The sequence below is a fragment of the Lichenostomus cassidix genome, chromosome 1, assembly GCF_008360975.1.
Source record: "Lichenostomus cassidix isolate B80296 chromosome 1, HeHo_3.0, whole genome shotgun sequence".
Lineage (NCBI taxonomy): Eukaryota > Metazoa > Chordata > Aves > Passeriformes > Meliphagidae > Lichenostomus > Lichenostomus cassidix.
This window is the reverse complement of record NC_139479.1, coordinates 77,324,194-77,346,930: the sequence shown is the minus strand read 5'-3', so window position 1 is coordinate 77,346,930 and position 22,737 is coordinate 77,324,194. Positions and strand designations below refer to the sequence as shown.

The 22,737-nt window shown below is 42.3% G+C and overlaps 1 protein-coding gene across 3 annotated transcripts in view; it reads right to left on the bottom strand.

The window, feature by feature from the left end:
* MTMR2 (myotubularin related protein 2) overlaps positions 1-22,737 on the bottom strand; it is a 60,434-nt gene that overhangs the window by 37,485 nt on the left and 212 nt on the right. Inside the window, exons 1-2 of one of the 3 annotated variants that reach the window (XM_085064678.1) lie at positions 10,242-10,382; positions 1,491-1,596 (exon numbers count right to left, since the gene is read on the bottom strand). Coding sequence is in view for 1 of the 3 variants with exons in the window: in XM_085064668.1 (XP_084920794.1) it covers positions 1,491-1,596 (106 nt within the window). In the remaining 2 variants the exon portion in view is untranslated. Of the gene's footprint in view, positions 1-1,490; positions 1,597-10,241; positions 10,383-22,737 lie in introns of those variants that run through there. The other 2 variants (XM_085064687.1, XM_085064668.1) reach the window with 2 other exon arrangements.

Here is a 22,737-nt window from a genome sequence, read left to right as displayed (position 1 = left end):
AGAGGCCCTGCTGAATGGAGAACCGCACAAGCTGAGGAAAGCTGGAATCCCTGCCCAGATAGCTTAGAGTTCCCACAGACAAGGTGACAAAAGGGGGAAAGAGCCACAAGACACAATCAGCACTACAAGGAAAACCACTGGAAGAGAAAGACAACTTTGATTCTAAAAGGGAAATATTGGCTGGTCCTCTGCTTCTAAAGGTAGTCCTCAAGTGTCACAAAAACTGAGAAGGCAAGTTGAATTGTGCATCAAAATTGGAAAAGGAATCCCACATAAGTAAATGTCAGTAAAAAGTTAAATAAGAAAATAAGCTTTTTCAAACAATAATATTATATATATAATATTATACAGTTAGAGCTGTAGCAGAATTTGCAATCTTATTAATATAAATGAGTCACTTAGCCTCAACCTAAAAATGAAGTTTTCTGTATGTTGGAATAACTGAATACCCCAACTTCACAGTGGAAAAACTTCAGACATATTACAAATTTCCATACCCAGCCATGTTCAGAAGATTACTTTTTGTATCCATAGGCAAAAGGTGCAAACTATCATAGAATGCACATAAACTACTGATTAGTTTCCAAAAATTGGCTAATAAGCTGCCTTTAGAAAAAAACATCCATATTCTTGTCACTTACGAACAGGTGGACTCTCTGTTATTAATTATGGATGACTGAGACAAGACTCACGGGATGAAAAATCATCACGGTTGTCAGAGGAATTAGCTTTGTACTCAGAGATTTTTATGCAATCTTACTGTGTTTAGATTTTACAAAGATTCTCAACCGCAGCTGAGAAATGTTGAGGTTGTTACTAGAACGTACCAGTACCAACAGTTTTATACTCAGGGACAATTTTTTAAAGCAAAGATACATCAGCAAACCCCTTGATTTCATAAGAGGAACATACAGATAGCTTTCAAAACTCCTGTGACACAGAACTAGAACTCTGAGTTTATAATTAACTAATATAATAGCAGACTTAAAAGAGCCCTGTTTAGACCTTTTTTATGTCAGAGCAATTCACTGTGACAGAAGATTATTTTTATCAGCTTGGAGATAGCAATCTTTCTCTGAAAGAAGGTACTTCCAAGGACTCCATGTTTACAAACAAGCAGAAGCTCTCAAGACAGAACACCACTTTATATATATACATGTAACAGGAAGAAAAAGCACATACAGCTGACAGGTTGAGCACTTCACTTTCTTAAAGTACCTAAAAGAAAATGGAATTGCTTTGAAAATTCATCTCTAAGTGAGGATTGCAGAGTCAGCTTTTTGAAGATTAAACAACTTTATAAAGAAGGACATCATATGGTAAAGATTAAACTTCAATTTCACCTGTTTGACTTCAGGTCTTTTCAATGATTTTGCTAAATAAATTTTGCCATTACTGAAAGCTGACATTATTTTACCATATCCAACTCACAGAAGCAAGACATACTCTCTGAGGGAGGTCACATTTTTTTTCTTTTTAAACATACATACCCTTAGATCTGGAGAGAAGTTGTCTGCTGAGGTGGAGATGGAGTCAGATGACACAGCAGAAGCAGATTTGGTGTGCGTGGACTGGTCTGACTGCGAAGTGGAAGCGCTATAAAGAGAAACACCAGAGTACATCAAAACTGTGCTCAAGAAGGTTCAAAAGCTGACAAGTCCAGCCACTTGCTTACAGTCACATCAGGCATTTTTCACTATTCCCACCCTTTCCATTCTCAGTTATTCAACCCTCAGCAGTGCTTTAAGAGAACCTGTTCTACTTGCCATTACCAGGGATTACCAAAGCATACACAATTCATTCCTAAATCTCAGCTCAGACTGAGCCAACATTAACACAACCACCAGCTTGTGCTGAGGAACACACTCAGTGCCCAAAGCTGGGTGAGCAGCTGCAGTGGAGCTGCAGGTTGAGCTGTGGGTGGTGAGAGCCCAAGCCAAGAGGCCAGTACTGCCAGCCCTTTGCACAGCAAAGGGCCTGGGGACGTGTGGCCCAGCCAGGTGTTTAGACACTCAGAGACACAGCACAGGAGCCAATGACTCCCATACCTTCCTGCATTCATACTGCCAGGGCGTAAAACCCCAGGGTTTCCTTTGTTTGGGGTCCCTCCTTGGAGACACAAGCTCAAGCTGCTATTTTGTTATTTAGTTACTGCACCATGATTAAATTATTTGAAGGATGGGATGTCTTAGACTCTGGTTTGGGAAGCCTGGGACTGAGAGGGTACGGAAACCTGGTCTGTCTGCGAGTGTGGGGGCTGTAGCTGCAAAGGGGCTTCGGTCCCAGCTCAGGTGCGGAGAGAGGGACTGCCAGACTGGCTCCTGGATAGTTGGACAGGGAAGTTTCCTTAACACTGGATCAAATCCGAAATTAAAGAAACTAAGGGCCTCCATTTCAGCCTTTCAGATGGGAGATATTAGTGCGCTGCAAGGGGATGAAAACAGACAGACTCCTGAATGCACGCCAGCACAGCTCCAACCACAGCTTTACAGCAGTGGAAGAAATTCAGAATTAAAGCTCTTTTCATCACACACAACTTTTCTTCTTCAAGGATATGTACAAACCTAAGGAGAATTAAAAAGACTCTCCTAGCATGCCTCTCTGGTGATACAAAGTGCAATTCACTAAATAACAAAGCAAAACAACAATTTTCTTTTGCTGTACAGTTTTTCTAATATAGCTGTAAGCAATTAAAATAAGATTATATTTTACAGCATTTTTATGCTGCAACCTCTCCTAGAACCCTAATTGCTTAAAATTAGCTTTTGATACTAAGGCTTTTAAAACCCCAGATGGCTGTAAAGAAAGATCCTATGCGGTACAACATTACTCCCTGAAGTCACTGTACAGCAATAAACACTACCTGTGCCAATTAATTCCCATACTCTTACCGACCCCAGAAAGGTTTTAGCTGGGTGTAAAGACACTCTTAAGGATCAGCTATCAGATTTGGAACCCTAGCCTTGGCCAAACCAAAACACCAGCAGGAATATTACCATTGCTACTTCTATTAATTAGACATGTGACAATCTAGAAATAGCTGTATCTGACCTTCTAAAGGGCCTGCAGATTTGTTAATTCTCTGAAAAATGTTTTGCTGCTGATAAAAAGCCACCAAAAGATGTAAATGTTCCATTTTTATTTCTATTCTTTGGAGTTTGGCAAAGTATTGCACAGGCAATGTTAAAAACAAAAAGGATTACAGAAAAATTGGGTTCTTGCTGGGATTTACTCCTATCTTTTCAAGGATTAAAGAGTACTGGCACCTCTTTCATCCTACAAAGCAGAAACTTCAAAATGGAACCTTTAGGAACAGTAAAAGAATTATTTAAAATAAATGACACTGGTGTGCCAATCGGTTAGCACAATTCCACTGAATGCACTTGTTGTACAAGGTTCAACAGCTAATCATTCAGCTTTCCAACGTGCTCAACTCCTGCTGAGTTGCCAGGTAAACTCACATCAGTCTGGATGGCCAGTGGCACTTGTGCATACAACTCATGCCACAGCCACCCTACAGTGTCTGTTCAGGCAGAAAATTATCTTATACTAAAACAGCAAGAACCAAATCTGCAAAACCTCCCATTCTTGTGAATGAAAAGGCCTCATACATGCACTGAATTTACGTACAGTTTCTCATTGTAACAAAATTGATATAAAGCGTCTGCTGCTGCTGCTGGGCTGGTCACATTCCCCTCTCCTCTCAACCCAGACTGAACACTGCTGCCATCCCCATTGTGCTGGATGGGCATCAAGGGATGCATGGCTCAATCTGCTGATCTGACGGGGCAGTAAACTATTAATAAACATGAAGAGAGTCTTCTGTTGGGTAACAAGGCTGATTGGATTCATTACATGGCCATATAAATCATCAGATGCAGTACACAGAAAGGGAAGGAATCTGTATCTGGAGATAATGAGGAAGGCTGAGAACACTTTGCGCACAGCAGCCTGCAGGCATGCTAAATTAGGCTTAGCACTAAACCACATTTTTACATTACTTTACTTAAACGAGCTCAGACCCCTGATGTGTTCCCTTGAAACTTCTTTCAGCCTGGTTTCTGCACGGTCAGTCTTCATTTTCCAAGTGTTCACCCTCATGTATGCACCCATTTAATTAAATTGATTTTTAAAAGCGTGTTTGGAAAAAAAACAAAAACACTTAATTTAATCATTCCACACAGTAACACCTGTTTACTGTACAGCAACCCGTAAGGAGATGGTACTTTAGGTGAACTTTAAGGTACTTAAAGTTATCAGTGAGCAAGCAGATACTGTAGATGCCTTCATAGCTGGGTGACAACTCTGACTCCTGTCCCTGGGTCTCCACCCTGCCTTCTCCCACACTGGCTCCAGCCGGGGGAGCCAGAGGCTCAGGGTAAGCCTCCAGAAGCCTTCCTTCTAGCTCCCTTCCCTCCCCTTCCAGGACACGAACTTTTGTGTATTTAAATGCATTTTAAAGGTCAGCGACTCTGCCGAGTTTACAAATCCTTTAGCACAGGTGTAAGTACCTAAGCCAGGGCACACCAACAGCTGACCTGGCCCTGTGTGCCATGCAGCACAGCTTATTTAACCAAGTGACCACTGTGAAATCACTGAGCACAGTATTGATACTTCTATTGATAGAAGCATTTGCATCAAAAATTTCACATCCTTTAGTGACAGAAAAGGGAGCTGGAAAGGCTGGACAGGTTTAGTGGAGCGTGCTAGTCTCTCTGCCCCAAAGCTAGGGCAAGCTATACCCAAACAGCTCGCAAAAGCTGTCTGTCTAACCAGCTCTGAACAGCTCCCAGGGAGGGAGAGTGCTAACAAAAGGATCAAAATTTCACCAGTTTTTCTGCTGACACAACTTTGTCTGCCTGGGTACGTTCGCAGTGACTGCTTAATACACAAGCAGTGATTATCTAATCATTGTAGACCAAAGATTTTTATGAAATTGTTAATTAATTTCACTTTGCCAAACTAAGGGGCAAACTTGCATTACGCAGGGGAAAAAGAAAAGGAAGAAGGAAAAAGGGGGAGAACCATAATCCACAGCATGTCTGAGCTGTGAAAGTGTTTTGTGTTTGTTGATCACGCTTGGCTTCAAGTGGCTGTTAAAGAAGGAAAGCATTTGCATTTCAGAAGTGGATTTTCAAAAGCTCCCTGTACCAATGTCCCTGTGCTCCCGCAGAAAGCACCAGAGAAGCCTCCCTCCAGTGACAGCAGTGGGAGCTTTTGGGAAGCGACGCCTGCACACACAGCAAACAATAGCCCTGGATTATGCAGTTTGGCACAGTATGCATAGGTTGCATATGTTTGGCTCACTACCTCTGTTCCCCTCATCTGCCATTTGCAGGGAGCTGAGATGGAAGGAAGGAGTAGACAGCAGAAAGGCCACTGGTTTGCAGCTCCCTCCTCTTATCATTGTCAGGCAGCTGCACAGCTCCAGCTCTGCTGCTTAGCAAACTAATTAATCTGATGTCCCTGCGTGCACATGAGAAGTTTATTAGTTTCAGTGGTTTAGTCAATCCTAGCTCTCCTCTGCTGCCAATACAACAGCAAAGATCCTCAAACCACACAGTTTCATATGCCTTTGGGTGGGGGAGAGCAGGAGAGCATCCTGGGACTAGCACACAAACTCAAGAGTGAGGAGACCAGAGCTCTTCCATGCTTTGCCACCAGCCCTTCTGCATCAACTCAGGCAAATCATTTACTTGTGCTTCTGTCACGGATCCTGCACGTTATCCCAGCTTTTGCCAATGTAAAGTTAAAGCTGTCTCGTGCAGTACTTTTGGCAGCATGACGGGTATGTCTGGCATCAGTTTAATGTGCTGAGGACCCCACTGAGGACATTCTGTTCTCACAGGGACAGCCCCACAACAGCTGTGTTTCACCAGTAAGGCAACACAGAGCAGACCTGAGGGATGGCCAGGGCACGATGGGCACATGTAAGTGCTGGGCTGGGGGGCACCTGATAAACATCTGAGAAGACACGTAGGTTTGGACAGATTTCAGCCAGGGTTAAAAATCACTAGAGCTGTGCCAGTCACTGCTAGCTGAAGGTCTGGTTCAATACTATTCACACATGCAAAATTATGGTACTATCTCTGCACCTCATCAAGGTTCTGGGGAACAACATTTACTCAGGTTCACAAAATACTTTGAACTCTGCCTACAGGAAAATAAGTAAGTTCCTGTGAGGAACCAGGGAAGACCAAGGACCTCCTCTAGCATTTCTCTTCCACATGCTTCAGGCCCAGGCAGCTCTACATCATCTTGTTGATGGATGTCTGTGTTAAATACAGAAAGAGACCCCTTCAACAGGTTGAAAGCACCTTACTCCTGTGACTGCCATCCCCATTTACTCCTCTCCTCATTCCTCCCCCACACAGAAACAGGAAACAGGTCTAGGATGCAACTAACACTAATCTGTGTCTTTCATCCTAGTAATTATTTTTATTATTTAAATGTTTTTCTTTAGAGGCAGATTTTGAATGACAAATGAGTCCAAATGCGGGCTGTCAGCAAAATGCTCTTATAAAGGATCTGCACGCAGCAGTAACCCTGTGGCTATATGGAATACATACATGCAACTAATAAGAGAATTACACTGAAAACCAAGCACAGTGACTCAACTCCTGATAAAGCGTTCATTGTTATTATTAGGACTATCCCACAATATGCCAGATGGTTTTAAAACATAATTCATACTCAGACAAATGCCCTCCGGTGGTTCCTGTTCAGGCAATTGAAAGGTATTACTGCACCCGTAGCAGAATTGAAGGTATGCCAGCGTGCTGAGCTTAAACTGTCAACAAAGATGGAAAGAAGCTGCAAACAGAAGAGTCTGTGATGCACAAACTTGACCTGTTAAACTGTGAACATGTAGGGAAAATATTTTGGGTGAACCAGTGATAAAGTCTTAAGCCACTTCAAAAAGGCTTTAATGATAATGCCATTAATGATACAAGGCAATTTCCCTGCAATGTAGAAAATGTGACGTATAAGAAAGCCCAGGAAGAGAAACAAAAACTCGTAGTTGCCATTTGTTTTGGCAACTGTTACACTCAGAGTTTGACTATGAAGTTCTTTCTTTCCCAGCATAGAGAAGAGATAGTTTTCCCTGGAAGTAGAAAGCACAAGTACAGCTTCTGAAGAGGGCAATTTGACCTTATGAGGGTTTGAGCATGACACTGAGTCCAAGTCAGGTAGAAGATAAGCACAAAGATGCAAAGGAACTGCCAGAATCAAACTGTGAAGCCCTGAAGCTTTAACCTGATGAAGACAAATGCACCATTTCTGCAGGACTGAGCTCTCCTACTTATATCCTTAACCCTGTTGTAGGGAACTTAATACAACATTCTTCCAAACCCAGGACATTTTACTTTGCTGTCTCCACAGTCCGCAGGAAAGAAAAAGTTCTGCTAGATTTCTATGAACAGCTTTCTGTGAACATCAGGCCTGAAGATGACCATGCTATACAACCTCTTCTCTTAGGTTGCGTGACTCAAGAAGAAAGTCACAAATATCAATTTCATGTATCACTTAGAACTTGAAAACTTCTGGCAAAATCTTGAACAAAAGTCACAAAATTAATATGAGGTGTGATCTAGCTAAACCATCCCAGCATGTAATTGCTGAGAATGTTTATTTCTGAGCAAGCTCTTAGAGGTGTGTCTTGTTCTGTTCAGCAAAATCATAAAATATACACATATTCCTTCTACTACATTTCTGACCAGCAAGAACCTAAATTATATACTGTGGCTAGCACAGGTCTTTCTCGTGAGAACATTCCGCTGTGTTTTATAAACAAAGATAAAGTTTGGATGTTTTTTAAAACAGTGTCTCGAGATTTGGACAGTTCAGGCCTGGCCAATCAGGCCTAGGGGGAGGTTTCTGGCTGAGCAATCTGGGCAACCTCTGAAAAGTCTATATATATTGAAATCAAAATAATAAACTCTCTCTTTCTTGCCACACTGAGAACTTGGGTCCTTTTCTCTGCTAGGGGCTCAACAGTGACAATATACACCTTTCCAAAGAAAAGTAAATCCTATGCAGAAAGGGGCAAGTACAATGAGGGTGGTAAGGCACTGGCACAGGTTGCCCAGAGAAATTGTGGATGTGGCATTCCTGGAAGTGTTCAAGGCCAAGTTAGATAAGGCTTTGAGCAACCTGGTCTAGTGGAAGGTCTCCCTGCCCATGGCAGGGGGCGTGGAACTGGATGATCTTTAAGGTCCCTTCCAACCCAAACCATTCTGTGATTCTGTGACACTTGTTCAGACTGAAAAGTAAAAAAGAGAGTTTTGTCTTGCTTCAAAATAAGATACTGTCTGAAAAACAAAGAAAAATCCAAAACAAAATAAAACAAAACCAAAAGAGAGACCAGAAAAAAATCAGAAGATTAAATTCTGATTCCTAAAGTTCCCCTCCTAAATCCAGGAGCAGGAATATGCATATGAATTTAACACCCAGAACTCTACAAAAATGATGGAACAGAAGGGAAACACACCTCTGGAAAATAAGCCCATTTTATTTACAGTACATGCACAGGGCTTGAGGACACATATTTTTTTTGTACCAATGTCTTAAAATACTAACCTGGCTCACTCCTATAAATAACACAACACAAATCAGTAGTCAGTGATGATAAAGCCACCTTTCCAGCACCTTCTTTATGAATTCTCTTTCCCTGTCAGTGCAACAAGCAGCTGCTTCAATGCTTGCAAAAGTGTGCCAATTACTCAGACACTAATTGCCATGAGCTGCTCACACCATTTTTTCTGTATCAAACAGAATATTTTGTTTCAATAGTCACTGAACTGACATGGAAAACAGGTGACAAAATGCACCACTGAGCAATACAGTTTCAGACACAGAAGTCATAAATGAGAAAAACACTGTAGAGGGCAAATTTCCATTTCCTCTCTTCCTGTTTTTTTTTTAAGTTTCTCATTATGTACATTCCTAAAAATTAATCAAGGTGAAAACCGCAAATTAATAGTGGCAAGTGGCAAACACAGTTTAATTTGGAAGCTTCAGATGCCAAGAGAGCAAGGCCCAATTGATTTGAATTTACAGCAGGGCTGTGAATAGAACCACTTGTAATACTAGGGCAGTTCTCTTAGAAATATAATGCTGCAGAGGTATTGAGTGGTCCCCGCTCACCTCCCAAGCTCAGACTGACAACACTCCCTCTTCAATACTTCCAACACTCCTGTTTCTTCAAGAGAAGAAAAACGTAATACTGAAAAAACCCCTGGGTCACATCAGAGCAGAGGGAGACAAACTGGTGCTTGTTTCCCATGAATATGACTCTGTCCTAGGCAGCCCTGGCTGAGCTGGCCTGGGACACCCAGCTGTTGCCCACATCAGACTCTCCCATTTGCAGCAGCTCTCTGTAGATCTGTGCTAAGTGCTCCCCACAGTCCTTATCTGTGTATACACATATACTCCTAAGGGTCCTCAAAGTGCCTCATGCACCCCTCTCCAGGCAAGCACTCGAAAGGTCAGCTGGCATCTGACAGAAGCAGGGCCTTGCAGCAGGAGCTGGGTACTCCGTGCTTTCTTCCACGCTGCCATGGGGCCACCACAGGCTCTGCTGCTGTGAGTTAAGTTTTAGCATTCTAACACCATCTCTCCCAGGACAGGAATCCCACAGTGACTGGCACCACGTGTGCCCACTTTAACAGGCAATTCCTTTCCCAAAGAGATTTCGCTGACAGACAAAGTACTGGTGTCTCCAGTGAGCAGTGACTGGACCTTAATTCTTCAGAGCAAAATAGAAAGTTAAAACAGGCTAATTCTACCTAGACAGCAAATGCCACAGGAAACCACCTGTAGCATATATAAGATGCAGCCTTACCCCTCTGAGTACCCAGGACTGTCTTTTTAGGCACATGCAGCACAGACAGCTATTAGCTTCAGGTGAGTTGACTGGAACTCACAATTTTCCTAAACATTTAAAGATCCCACTTCAACCTCTGCTTGACCTGTAACAACCTCAGAGAGGAAAAACTAAAATCCATAAACAAATACACTTTTGAAGGAAAGAAAATCACTGACTGCCAGGCTGCCTCTGGCATTCAGAGAAGGCAGACATTTATATAATAATGTAATACGTTACAGCACACAATAAGGTACTCTCACAAAAAGGCCATCAATGTCAGAGTTTAACATCATCTAAAAGAGAAGCTATTTTAGCAAACAAATCATGGTGCATGTATGTGACAGACCCAAAATAGCCCCCCCATGCCACTTGCCTGAATGAAAGTTACTTCTGTTGCCAAGCAAAGCCGGGTCTCAGTCTGACTTCAATGTTCCAAGGGAGGAAAATGACATTTTTTAAAAGTTGATCCTTCCACGTAGCATCCTGAGCTGAACATACAGTACATCTTTTCCCATGAGCCATAAAGAGAATGTCCTATATTTTGACCGTGAACAAGCTTTTCTAGGAATGCAAATTTTGCTCTCAATAGTTACACAATGGACTACAGTGTCACAAGCACCGTTCGTGCTCCATTAGTCATTCTTTTATTATTTTTTTAAACTGAAATTCACAAAAGGCCTACAGTGTGTGTAGAGCACTTGCTTAACAATAGGCTGATTGTTTAAAATATTTGCAAGATTCCAAGAATAAAGACCAATGCCCAAAGACAAACCAATATGCATCCTGTAATTAATAACAGCAAGAAATCCAAAGTATCATGCTTTCATGAGTCAACAATCCAGAAGGTAAAAACCAGGAAGAATGGGAGCTCTTGGACCCCTGAACCAATATTCTCTGATCAGCATGAGAAAGGTAACTACAAAATGATCTGTATTCATGAGAGGAACAAAAGGGAAGTTTTGTTTCTAACAAGCTCCCAGCTGGTATGGGATGATACTCAGCTACAAAAGAAGAAAAAAAAAAATCAAGAAGTTGTTAGACTTCTGCAGGGAACTGACACTTTGACTCTGTTCCAGCAATTTAATTTCAGCCCATATCCAGAGAGGCCTAAGTTAGTTACTACCTTCTGAAAACAGGCTGATAATCCAGTATTTTGATCTGATTCTAGTTCCTAATGGAAATGTTTTGGATTGCAAAATCCACCCCTAGCATGAGCACTTTGCTTGCAGTGTTGAGTTTGAGCAGGGAGTGGTGGGCAAGGCAGGCATCCCACGTTCCCCAGGTGAGACACAACGGAAAGGCAGCCCTGTCCATCTGGCTCTGCCCTAGGCCTTGGGAGGAAGGTTTGACAGACTTCCTGGAGATGGTGCACACATCTAGGTCTGTGCTCCGAAGCTTAGGGGTTTCCAGTCACCAGCACAGGCCCTTAGCATTGAAAATAAATTAAGATTATAAAGTGAAGAGAGGTTCAAAACACAACCATTTCCTGTTAAGACAAACAAGGCTGCCCTGCTAGAACAGTGCTCCCACCTGCTCCTCTCTGTGCCTTCCTACACCCTGGGTTATTGCTATGCTTTTTGGCATCTTTGGTACTGTTCAGAAGAAGCTAGAGCCTTTGTTTTCAACTATCAGATGCTACAGAGGGCAGGATTAAACTAGAAGTGAAGAAGATCTTGCCCCCTGAGAAAACTATTTCTAGATCAAAAAGATATGGCTGAGGTGGAGACATTCCAGCACCTCAGGCTTCAGATAGCTGAAGCAGTGCTGCACAGGGACAGACAGAAAGCCATCAGGGAGATGACTGATTGACAAGACGCCTGACAGGAGATCTCCAGGGCTGTGATGAACCAGCACATGTCCTGACCTGCAGCTTTCTCCCCCAGACAGCCCAGGCAGCCACCTCTGCCAAGGGAATCTCCTTGCTGCATGACTGCTCTGACTCAAGAAAGGGAACTCATGAATCCAACTTCAAGAGTTTCCTGGTGCTACAAGAACACCCATTGTCTCTCAGCCCTGCTGTGGAAAATGCTGATTCCAGGGCTCAGGATGTCCTGTGGCAAAGCACTAAAACACCTGGGTGGTACTGCTATCTCCCACATCAGAGCAAACCTGGACTTCCCATTGCACCCCCACGAGAAAGAGAGCTGGCAACATCTAACTATCTCCACAAGTACTTTGAATGAAGACAAAAGCCATGATGGAAATCCTACATGCAATTCAAAATAACCCTTGCAGTTAATCAGAATTTATATCTACCATAGAAATGTTGACACCCTTCCTTAAAAACCTATCAAGCCAAAGAAAGACATGCAAGTAAAAAACTATCAGGATTTTGACAAATTCAGACATTCCCAGGCTAAGTTGCAAAAACTAGTCCAGAACCTGAGAGCAAAGAGAAATTTTTAAAAATGGAAACACAGAATATCAAATCTTTTTTTTTGGTTGTTAATTTTTACCTTTTAGGAAAAATATATTAACTTGATCAAGGAAAGAAAGAGAAACAAAAATTAATAAGTACTTACCTTAGGACAGAAATAAGAACTGAATAAAAAGACAGATATAAGTTCTCTTTTATGATTTGTATTCTGGCACTGCTTCAATGTCTAGTTACGTACTAGAACCAGTTGTGTATAGATTAACCAAATACACATGCACTTCTCACAGCTCATGTGCTGTCTCAGTTTTTCTTTAGCTTCCTTCCTATGTCCCTAGTACAGAAACACCTTAGTTAGAACGTAACACATATTGTTAAACTTTCTGACTTTCTTTAAAAAACACATACCACACACCACCCTCACCCCAATAAACCTAACACCCACAGGAATTAAAAATACCAGCAATTTACTAATCAACGACATTACTTGTTCCATCCTGGGAAAAATCAAAAGGAGGAGGAAAGGATGTATAAATATAAGCAAGCTGGAGAGTGTTGTATCACCTAGCAAAACTGACGTGGTGTAACACCTTGCTAAGCTTTCACAGACACTATGCAGCCATGTGCTCTGCCACATTCAGCTCAAATAAAAAGACTGGGAACAACTTTATTCTGGTGACTTTATTCAGTTCAGCTCCTGCACAAAATTGGTCCCAAGCAAAATTTCAAGGCTCGAGTCAGACACGTATTCAATAATTTAGGGGCTGTGTTTCCAGAAATTCAATCTAAGACAACACAGGATGTTTTCAGAAACACAGAGCACCTGTGACAAAACTGAGAAGGGATCTCATCAATATCTCCAAGGCGGGTGCCAAGACAATGGTGCCAGACTCATTTCGGTAGTGCCGAGCAATAGCATGAGGAGCAATGGCCATAAACTAAAATACAAGAAGTTCCATTTCAACATGAGGGAGAACTTCTAGGGTACCTGTTGAAAACAAAGGTCTTTCAAATTCTTCCACCTTACAATGAAATGAGGAACACAAACTATGCAAGCTCATCTGAGGATTTTCTGTACATCAGTTCTCATTTATCTGAAATGAGGGCTGATCTAAGATCACCCACAGCCACTTCTTCCTGCCACTTCTGCTTCCTCAAACAGAAATCAGTGTATGTGAAAAACCAAATAACTCAAAAGGAGTAGGACCAATGAGGTCAGAATGGTTTGCCTCTGGCTGGTGGATAACATAGGTGTCTCTGCTTCCACTTAGCCAATGGAAACCCAGGCAGTGGAGTACAGACAACAATTCAGCCCTCCTGGAGTGGACACCTGTCTTTGTTCTACTGAACTATTTGTGCAGTATATTGATTCTGCTGAGTGTAGGGAGGTTTTAGACATCTGCTTCACATGGAGATAGAGCAATCTGAATGAGATTCTACTCTGGTTTCCTGAAAATCAGTGTCTTGTGACAGAGTAGCTTGTATTCACTTTGTGGTTTTAACTGAACACAGCCTTTTGCAAAGATCAGAGAAAGAAAAGGGAAAGAAAGAAGTGCAAAAATGAGGGAATATAATGTATTTCTCCAACTTGAGAGAAGCTTTGTCCAAAACAATCTACACATATTCGTGATACCGTCCTCATCAAAGTATCCCCTTGTGTTGAAAATGAAATAAACTTTTCCTGTACAGGAAGAACTGCTGTGCCCTCCCTTCCTATCTCCCTTTTTGCTTAAATGCAAACTTGTCTCAAATTGCTATTTTCACTCCTCTACCAAACACAGCTAAAACTGTCGAAATGTTACAAAAAATATCAGTGGACAAATTAGAGAGATACACACACATACATGGAGAAATGGGGCTTAGGAAACCAGACTACAAATCTCTGCTCTCTTCTCAGTTGCAAATATATTTAGTTAACATGAAAAAAAGAGGAATGCTGTGAGTCAAGAAATAGCTCCTTCCTTTTCTGGAGTTGAGAACAACCCAAATTCAATGCTCTCTTTGCCCTTACCACAATGATGGGGAGGGAGTTCTGTGTAGGTGGTCACATCTGAATTACTCACTGTAGGCTCTACTTAGAGTCACCGTGGAGCAACTGAGATGACTCATTCTTCCTCATTGTCTACCAAAAAAAAAAAAAAAAAAACACCAACCCAGAGACTACCAGAACTCTGTATCAATCCAATCAGATGAGAAAAATCTCATGCAGAATGCCTGTATTTTTCTTTATGCAAGGTGGAAGCAGAGAAGGGAATCAGAGTGTGGAATCTATAATCATAGTTTCAGAAAAAAAAGGTGAAGTCTGTCTCTCCATGGTGTTGGAGGCAAGATCAGCAGAAGCTGTACCCAAACAGGTACGTGAAGGCCCAAGACTGCTCTTCTGTCACAAGTCCTAAGCACATCCACCAACAGTCCCCCTACATCCTTCTTCTCACACCCAGTGTTTAAGGACTACTCTGTTAGCATGTTGCTCCACCTTTGAGGAAAAAGACTTGGGAAGTACTTCCTCATAAGGAGTGGGGGTTCATTTTCAGTGTGGGAGTGAGATATCCATTCTCAGACTGGAAGACACAGCCTGAATTTTCAAGAACAGTCTATTCCAAAAGTCAACTTGGGTAAAATATGAGCAGAAGATCCCACATTTTTCATTTATTTTCAGAGAGTTTCTACTTACAAATGAGATACTGATCCGTTTGGATTTGTTAAAGGTTAAATCAACTGATTTTGACAGTCAGCCTTGAACAGTTCATCTCTGGTACTAGAGGTCCCAGTGACCTGCCCTTACCTTCGGCATCAGCGATCCACAGCAGCCAGCCAGGCCCTTCAATCTCACAACTGTAACCAACTTGTTCCCAGCTTTCATGGGCAGATTTAGCTGAACCCGTTCATGAGGGCAGTCCTACTATCAATCTGTGCAATCTTTTTCTTTGAGAAGACCACTGAGCAGTGGTATCAATGGAAGTTAACAATAGGATTTATTAACACAGCAATAAAAATAGCACAAATGCATTATTTTCACTAAAGGCAAGAAGGTATGAATGAGGCTGTGGTTCAGCACAGTAATTCAGACCAATGAAGAGATAGGTGTAAAGTTGCTTTACCAAACATACTAAAAATGATCCCAGGTGGATCCTACAGTAAGGAAAGAAATCAACGTAATGAGCCTCATACTTCTCCCCGCAAAGGACTCCAGATGCTGTCAATTTGCTCTAACACCCACCAGTACCAGAATAAAATCAGCAACCTTGGAACCCAGCAGAGCAGAAGAGAGGTAGAAACCAAGAACTGAATGTATGACAGTTTTAACTGCATTATTCTTTCTTTTTCTGTAAAAATTGTATCTGGGCTAATAATGAATAGACTTCCAAAAATTCAGTTACACTAAGAATGAATTTTTTGCTACATAAAAATGCACTGCCTTTTTGCCCGTGAACAAGGTTTTGAGCATAACACTTTGTATGGACATGTAGTCCTACATCACAGTAAATAAATCCAGATAAAAATGTTGTTTTATTCTAAACAGGTGTTGCCAACCTTCCCAGAACAAAGGAAAAAAAAACCCTATAAACCCCTGTTTTTCTAAATACTTCAGCAGAAATATGATCACACACCCACACCTGACCCAGATCAAATTTGAATCATTGGGTGACCCTGCATTAATGATTCTGGAGCCATGGCCAAAAGGCTACAGAAGCCAGATTTGTAAAGTGGGAGCATTTGTACAGAGCTAACAAAAGTACAAGAAAATCACCTTAAAGGGGATATGGACTCAAAAAGTACAAACATTTTCTCTTCATCAAATATATCATGGCTTAGAATGCAATCACAAAGAATTCACAGAGCAGAGAAGCAAGAGAGAAAAAAAGAAAAGAGCTACCTTGAAATCACTGGAAAATTACTGAGTGAGAACATTCCCTGGCAAAAGTAACTACAGATGGTAGGAAAGGGAAAAGCAAATACTTGAAAAGTTCCACTGATTTTTTGTTGCCTTTCACTGATATTTTTTCTTCAATTAGCTCCCAGTTACTGGGGCAATAAAAGAGCCAGATGTTGTATCAGTTAAAAATGACGATGGGGTAATTACTGTGACAGTGTCTCTCCTGTATTCTCATTTCCCTGGGTTATCCCAGACACCTCTACAAACCAAATACTTCATTCCCTTCCTGTAACACTCTTCCTCATGGTGGAATGGGCTTCCAATGGACAAATAAAAAGGCTTTTTCATGTGTTGTATTACAACTACACTTGTACATAATACCTATATATCAAAGTGACCTCTGGACTGTTTCCTTCATTTCTAATGAGGTCCTGTTGTTTGTTTTCCTCGACTAACCTTTGCGGTAACACAGAATATCCTGAGTTGGAAGGGACTCACAAGGATCACTGAGCCTAACTCCTGAGTCAACAAAAGCCTTTTGGTGTATGGATCAGGTCTCTTTTTACACTGCTGATACCCTCAGCACTGAAAAACCAGTAACTGTGAAACAGGTCATCAGGAAAAGATTACCAAAAAAGAAGATGTGGACAATCAATCTGCTGAGCCATTAAAGAGGTGTTATGACCTTTCCAAACACAGCTCTTGCCATTGTACACGAGGTGTAAAAGAATTAGCAAAGGAAGGGAGATGATAAAACATCAGAAATAGATAAAGTATGTTCAAGACAGGTGTTAACCTATCAGGAGTACAATCATGCAACAGATAGGAACTGTGAAATTTAAAATTGCCAGGTCATCCTCAGTCTCAAAATTCAGGTTCTGTAATTGCACCTCTGCTGTAAATAGCCTGTAGTTAAGGAACTACGTGTACAACTCAGAGCTGCCTAGCAAACAGACTGTAAGTCAACACAGCATTACCATCTCTCTTCAGAGAAGGCAGTGCTTGATGGGACCCAAGAGAGTCGTGTTCTGAGCCTAGCTTTACTCCTCGCCAGTTGTTGGATCTCGCCTCACGTCTCCACGGCAGTTTCTCATCTCATCCTTGGACTTTCTCACTCTGCCCAATCTCTCAGCAAGGAATCTCAGCACGCGACTCCACATCCAAAAACTTAGTAAAATTACCCACCAGACATTATTAAAAATAGAGTAGTCCTGGCTTAGGCACAATTAAATAGCTGGTCCCCGTCTCTTCAACACAGAAAGCATTGCCATCTGTACAGCAGTTAGTGCTATGATACTGCAAATTCCTGAAGCCTTTAAATACCACTGTAACCTTAATTACAATATGATGAACAGGTGAGTATCAATCGTATTTTATATTCTCAAATGAAAAATATACTTAAACCCAAATATTTTTGTCATCAATAAAAAGCATTTCATTTAATGGTCAGAACTGAGACAAAAAGATGTGCATGTGCCTGACAGAAGAAGACTTTTAAGACTGAAGGTCTCATACTCTGAAACAAGTAGAAATGGCTTCTGCTGAATGCCGGAGCAGAAATGTGCATGGCAAAGATTGCTATTAAAACAATTTGTGAATTCTTTAGAGGCAATGCTTTCTCTTCACAAGTGTACTGCTATATATTAAAAGCTCTAAAGTCTTTTTGACTAAATGTTATTTTCATTATTTTCTGCCCCAAACCCTGAGACTGTTAAAAATATTCTCCCCACCTTGGAAATCTACACGCAGGTAAACCTGCTATTTATCTTCACAATACACAATACACAAAAAACCCACCCCTATCTCAGAATGGACTTCAGCTGCAAGTAAGTGTTAGAAATTATCACTCATTTATTAAAATCAATGATAATGAGCCTCTCTGGAGTCGCTAATTGGTGTGGCGTTAATTTCCTGAGACATAAATCCAGTTCATTATCAACACTCAGCCAGCAACGTACTTGTCTTTAATGGTAACAACTCTTGAGAAATCCTGCTTCATGCTTACAAGAAATCAAATGCAAGAAATGCTCTCAAAGCCCATGAGGAAAACGACAGCTACTTGCATTTCACCGAACACCAGAACTGGCAAAAATCTTCCCTTTCAAACTTTAACTTCAATGACTCATCACAAAACAACTCAATCAGCAAAGCTCATACATCTGGTAGCAATGTGGTGCTACAGCTAAAGCCCTCCTCACCCAACAGCTCACAGACCCAACTCCTTCCAGCATCACTCTCACCCATGGGGAAAGAATTCCTTCAACATAGCCTTAAATCAGACCAGGTATTGACAGGGCCTTATTTGAGACAAGGGGGGAGTTTCTACCTCTCAGAGTTATCGGTTCAACAGACCTTACTCTACTGATTTACACTGAGTTTATGTTTTCAGACTTATCCCTGCAAACATTAAGACAAGGAGCAAGATTGTTCTCATATGCTTCAGTAAAAATGCAGTGCATAGGATCCACTGTGTCTGCAGACTTCTGTGGATGATAAACACCAGAAGAAAGGTGTTTAAGCAACCAAGAAAGCGGTAACATCAAGCATTGCTACAGTCATGCTGGTGGGAAACATCTACCCACCGCCTTATCTTTCTCTTATTTTATACTGATGTTGAAATATCACTGACATCTCCTATAGCAGTTTTTTTAACAGTACAATCGCCTCCACACTTTTGCACAGGCAATGCAAATTTATCTTCAGCAGATTTAACAGAAAGCCTCTTAGATATCTTATTGGACAATTGTTCAGACTGAACTGTGATATGCTTTTCCTGAGGAATACAGAGAGATTTATGCTCCTTCAGAAACTACAGAACATAACCACATAGACTGCATGAACAAAATGCCTAATCGCTTTTAATGAAAAGTAAATATCTGAAGTTTGCCACCAATTTTTTTCCTAGACTCATATGTTCTGTTAAAGTCATACACAACTCTATCTGGCTTTCCTTTCACAAAAGGAAAAGATTATGGTAGAATTTTGTTGGCTGTTCCTTTGAATTCCAAAGGTCAGAGGGTCCATATGCAACCTCAAATTTGCAAAAACAGTACAACAAACCCATCCGCAAATTCATTTTTAAAAAATGGTCTTGGAAGAAGTCTGAATAACTAGCACAGCTGAACTGTGTTTATCACTCACTCACCCAGGATCCTCAGGCCATTCTAGAAATATAAAAGCATTCTGTAACATTGAGAAAAGCTTGCTCTTCTGGACATAAACCATATTGTAGCTCATCAAACATTTGAATCAGTGTTTTACCTCACTCCTTCTTCTGTCTCACGGGTTGTTCCTGGACAGACACTGCAGACACAAGCACTTCTTGCAAGCTGCTTGTCAAATACCACCACAGCTCTTTATGAGTAGCTGGCTCATGGTCATGTGTCTTCTATGAGAACAGGATGGAAGGGGAAAGTCCATCCTAAATACTGACCTCTGGAAACCACAGAGAGCTGCAGAGCTCAGTGCTGTGCCACACAAAGCCAGCACTGGGTGAGACGGCTGAGACTTGAAAAGCAGAATAGCTGTTTCAGCACAACCATGAGGGCAGCTGAGTTAATAAGCTGTGACCTGCTCATCTGAAACTAACTCGGTATTTTCACAGAGAGCTGGCGATTTTTTTACCCTGTACAAACAACTACACTGTAAGTCTCATTAGGAGTTTTTCAAATGTTTTTCTAGTTGGGACAGAAAGTAGGTAACATTTGTTTAATTATTCCTACATCTTCCTCAAGGACCACAGGTATTGCACATTACTAGGGTCTATTCAAATATCAAAGCAGCTTTCACTGTCAAATGCCCTTTTTGCCATATCTCATGTGCACTATTGAAAGACAAACCTGTAGTGTTCCTCAAGGCACTTAGTTGAATGTGAGCAGCCTTATGTACAAGTAAACTCTGTCAAGCATGTCTGTTTGAGGAGTTAGAGCTTAAGTACCTCTACAAGTAACAACACTTCCAAACACAGAGCTGACAGAATCCAAAGAATGCACTGCTGTATGTCATTTCATACTAGCACCTTTCCAAGTCTTCTAAATCTTGCATAAAACAGCTCAGTAACTACAACTCAGTAAGGCTTCACATGGCTAGGTGACTGATGCTAGGATGAGTGACCTTCGACTCATTTTTTGGTTTTTGTTCCTTTTCAGTAAAATGGATTATAAAAACTGATGACAGCATCCTCATGATTCATTGTGTTCCTCACATCATCCCCAAAGCTAACTTCTTTTTAAACAAAATCATTTGGTAAAAATGTGTCATAGGTTACAATTTGAAGCTGGTCTAGCTGTTAGATCACAATCACAGAGATTCAAATAAGTACATTTCAATGCATACAAATAGTCCAATTAGCTTCACAAGATTATTCTGATGTATAAAATCAGATTGCACTACAGCTTTAATGAAAAAAAACTGATTAAAATCAATCACTGTCCAATTCATAGACAATTATTTAGTTGTGTATATGCATCACTAGATTGGCAAGGGAAGCTGATAATAAACATTCTAAAGGTCACCAAGCATCTCTCATTACAAGAGCCTTGTTTTATTTTCTTGTAATTTTGCCCTAATCTTGAACCACTTCAACTAAAAAGTTTCACAGCATACACCAAGTCAAGATGAGGGTCTTTTTATTAATAATTACAGATGAAAAACATTAATCTATTTCAAATACCTATATTTTGTTTGGAATACATTAAAAGACCCCCAACTGGCTAGCTTTCTTCCATGGGTTCTAGATGTTCAAGCAGAGACTTGAGATTCTGAAAGCTTTTGAATAAGCTTTTTTTACATCCCAAGAAATCCGTTACGAGTCTGGGCCCTTTCAGGACTTGGAGGACACAGCCTTGTGCATGCTCAACAGAAACAGATTTATCATCTCCATTTCCCCACAGCTCCATCTGTGCAGGGCATGCTGCCGAGAGGCTCAACAGGAGCTTCCTTGTAGCCACTGGCTCTTCTGAGTTAAGCTCTCTTTAGTGTCCATAGGCCTCTTACAGTGAATGACCTCCAGATGGGTCCAAGTTGCCTGAGCTGATGCAGAGATAAAAAGAAGAATATATTGGGTCAGTTAGGTAAGGGGGAAAGAGGCCTGTAGGCATCTGGCAGGGCACTGGTAAAACCGTACAAGGAAATCAGTACAGAGAGCAGGAAACAGAAGAATTTGATGAAGAAGGGTGAAATGAGGGTCAGGAGTCATGAAGGACTCAAGAATGAAGAAACCCTTCAAACTCTGCAAACTAGGCACTGCCTGTCTGAGGAACAGCTGGGTAAAAGCCAAGCATGGGAGTTTGGAGATGCTGGCAACAAAGTGGCCACCAGCATCTTGGGCTGTAAGAACAGAGGCAGACCCAGGAGGTCCAGGGAAGGAACCCTTCTACTCAGCTCTCATTCAAGCATTTCTGGAATACTGCATTCCAGTAGTCCAGGAAAGTAACTAGTGAGCTAGAGGGAATTCAGGGAAGTACCACTGGGATGGTGGGGCTGGAGCACCCTGCCTGTGTGGAGAGGCTGAGGAGAGACTGTTTGGAGGACCAAAAAAGCAGCCCCAGTGCCCCAATGCCAGCGGAAGATAATGCAGGAGATGCCGATGGGCTGCCCAGAGAGGCTGTGTGCACTTCATCCTTGTAGGTTTTCAAGACCAACTGGGTAAAAGCCAAAAGCAGTCTGATTTGACCTTAAAGCTGTCTCTGGTATGAGCAGAAGGCTGGACTCAGGGATGCTGAGATCTCTTCAACCTGAGTTATCCTGTGATCCTACAACTTGGGCATGGCAAGGGCAGCCAGAATGGGACAGAACAACCTTCAGATGCCATCAGGTCATCCTGCTCCCAGACTCTACCACAACGCCAGGGCTTCCCACACCACCAGCCCAAACAGTCCCTCAGCACCCGTCCTTGCTACCCTACTGCAACCTCCTCCATCTAACACAAGGCCCAAGTAGGATGTGTTTCAGTCACAAAATTCAAATTTCACTGATAGCCCGTGGAGGGTGGGAAGAACACAAAAGTCTCCTTTCGGCTTCCGTGGCTTAAAGACCTTGAAAATTACCCACATGGCATTACAAGCCATTCAGGTCGCAAAGTCAAGCTCTCATAAAAAGCCATGATGGCAAAACCACGAACGCTCAACACGCCACAAAATGCTGCTGCAGAGGACAAGGCCTGGCGTGGGCACGGCGGCGTGCGGGAAGGCAGCTCCCAAGGGGATGCAGCCCTGCCCTTCCAGCACCCTTACCTGTGCTGCCATCTCCCACATCCCTCCACCGCAGGTACCACGGGCAGGGCCACTGCTGTGCCTATGCAGGTTTACCGAGAGCCTGGCGGGGGTGGCACCTCCTGCTCTGACTAAAGGCCTCCGAAAGAGAGCAGCTGTGCCGCAGCCGAGCAGCGCCCACGCCTGCCTTCCTGCTCCGTCACCCCACAGCCACCCCGCGCACGGACACCTCAGCGGCAGACACCCGACCCCGGGGAAACGCGGCAGCCTCCCGCCCACGGAGGGAGCGAACAGCACCAGCTCCATCCCTTCGGCTTCCTTTTCCCCGGCGGCCCCTCCCCGCTCCCTCCCTCTGCCCCACGCCCCGCGGTGTTCCCGGCCGCCGAGCCCGGCGGGCGGGCGGCGA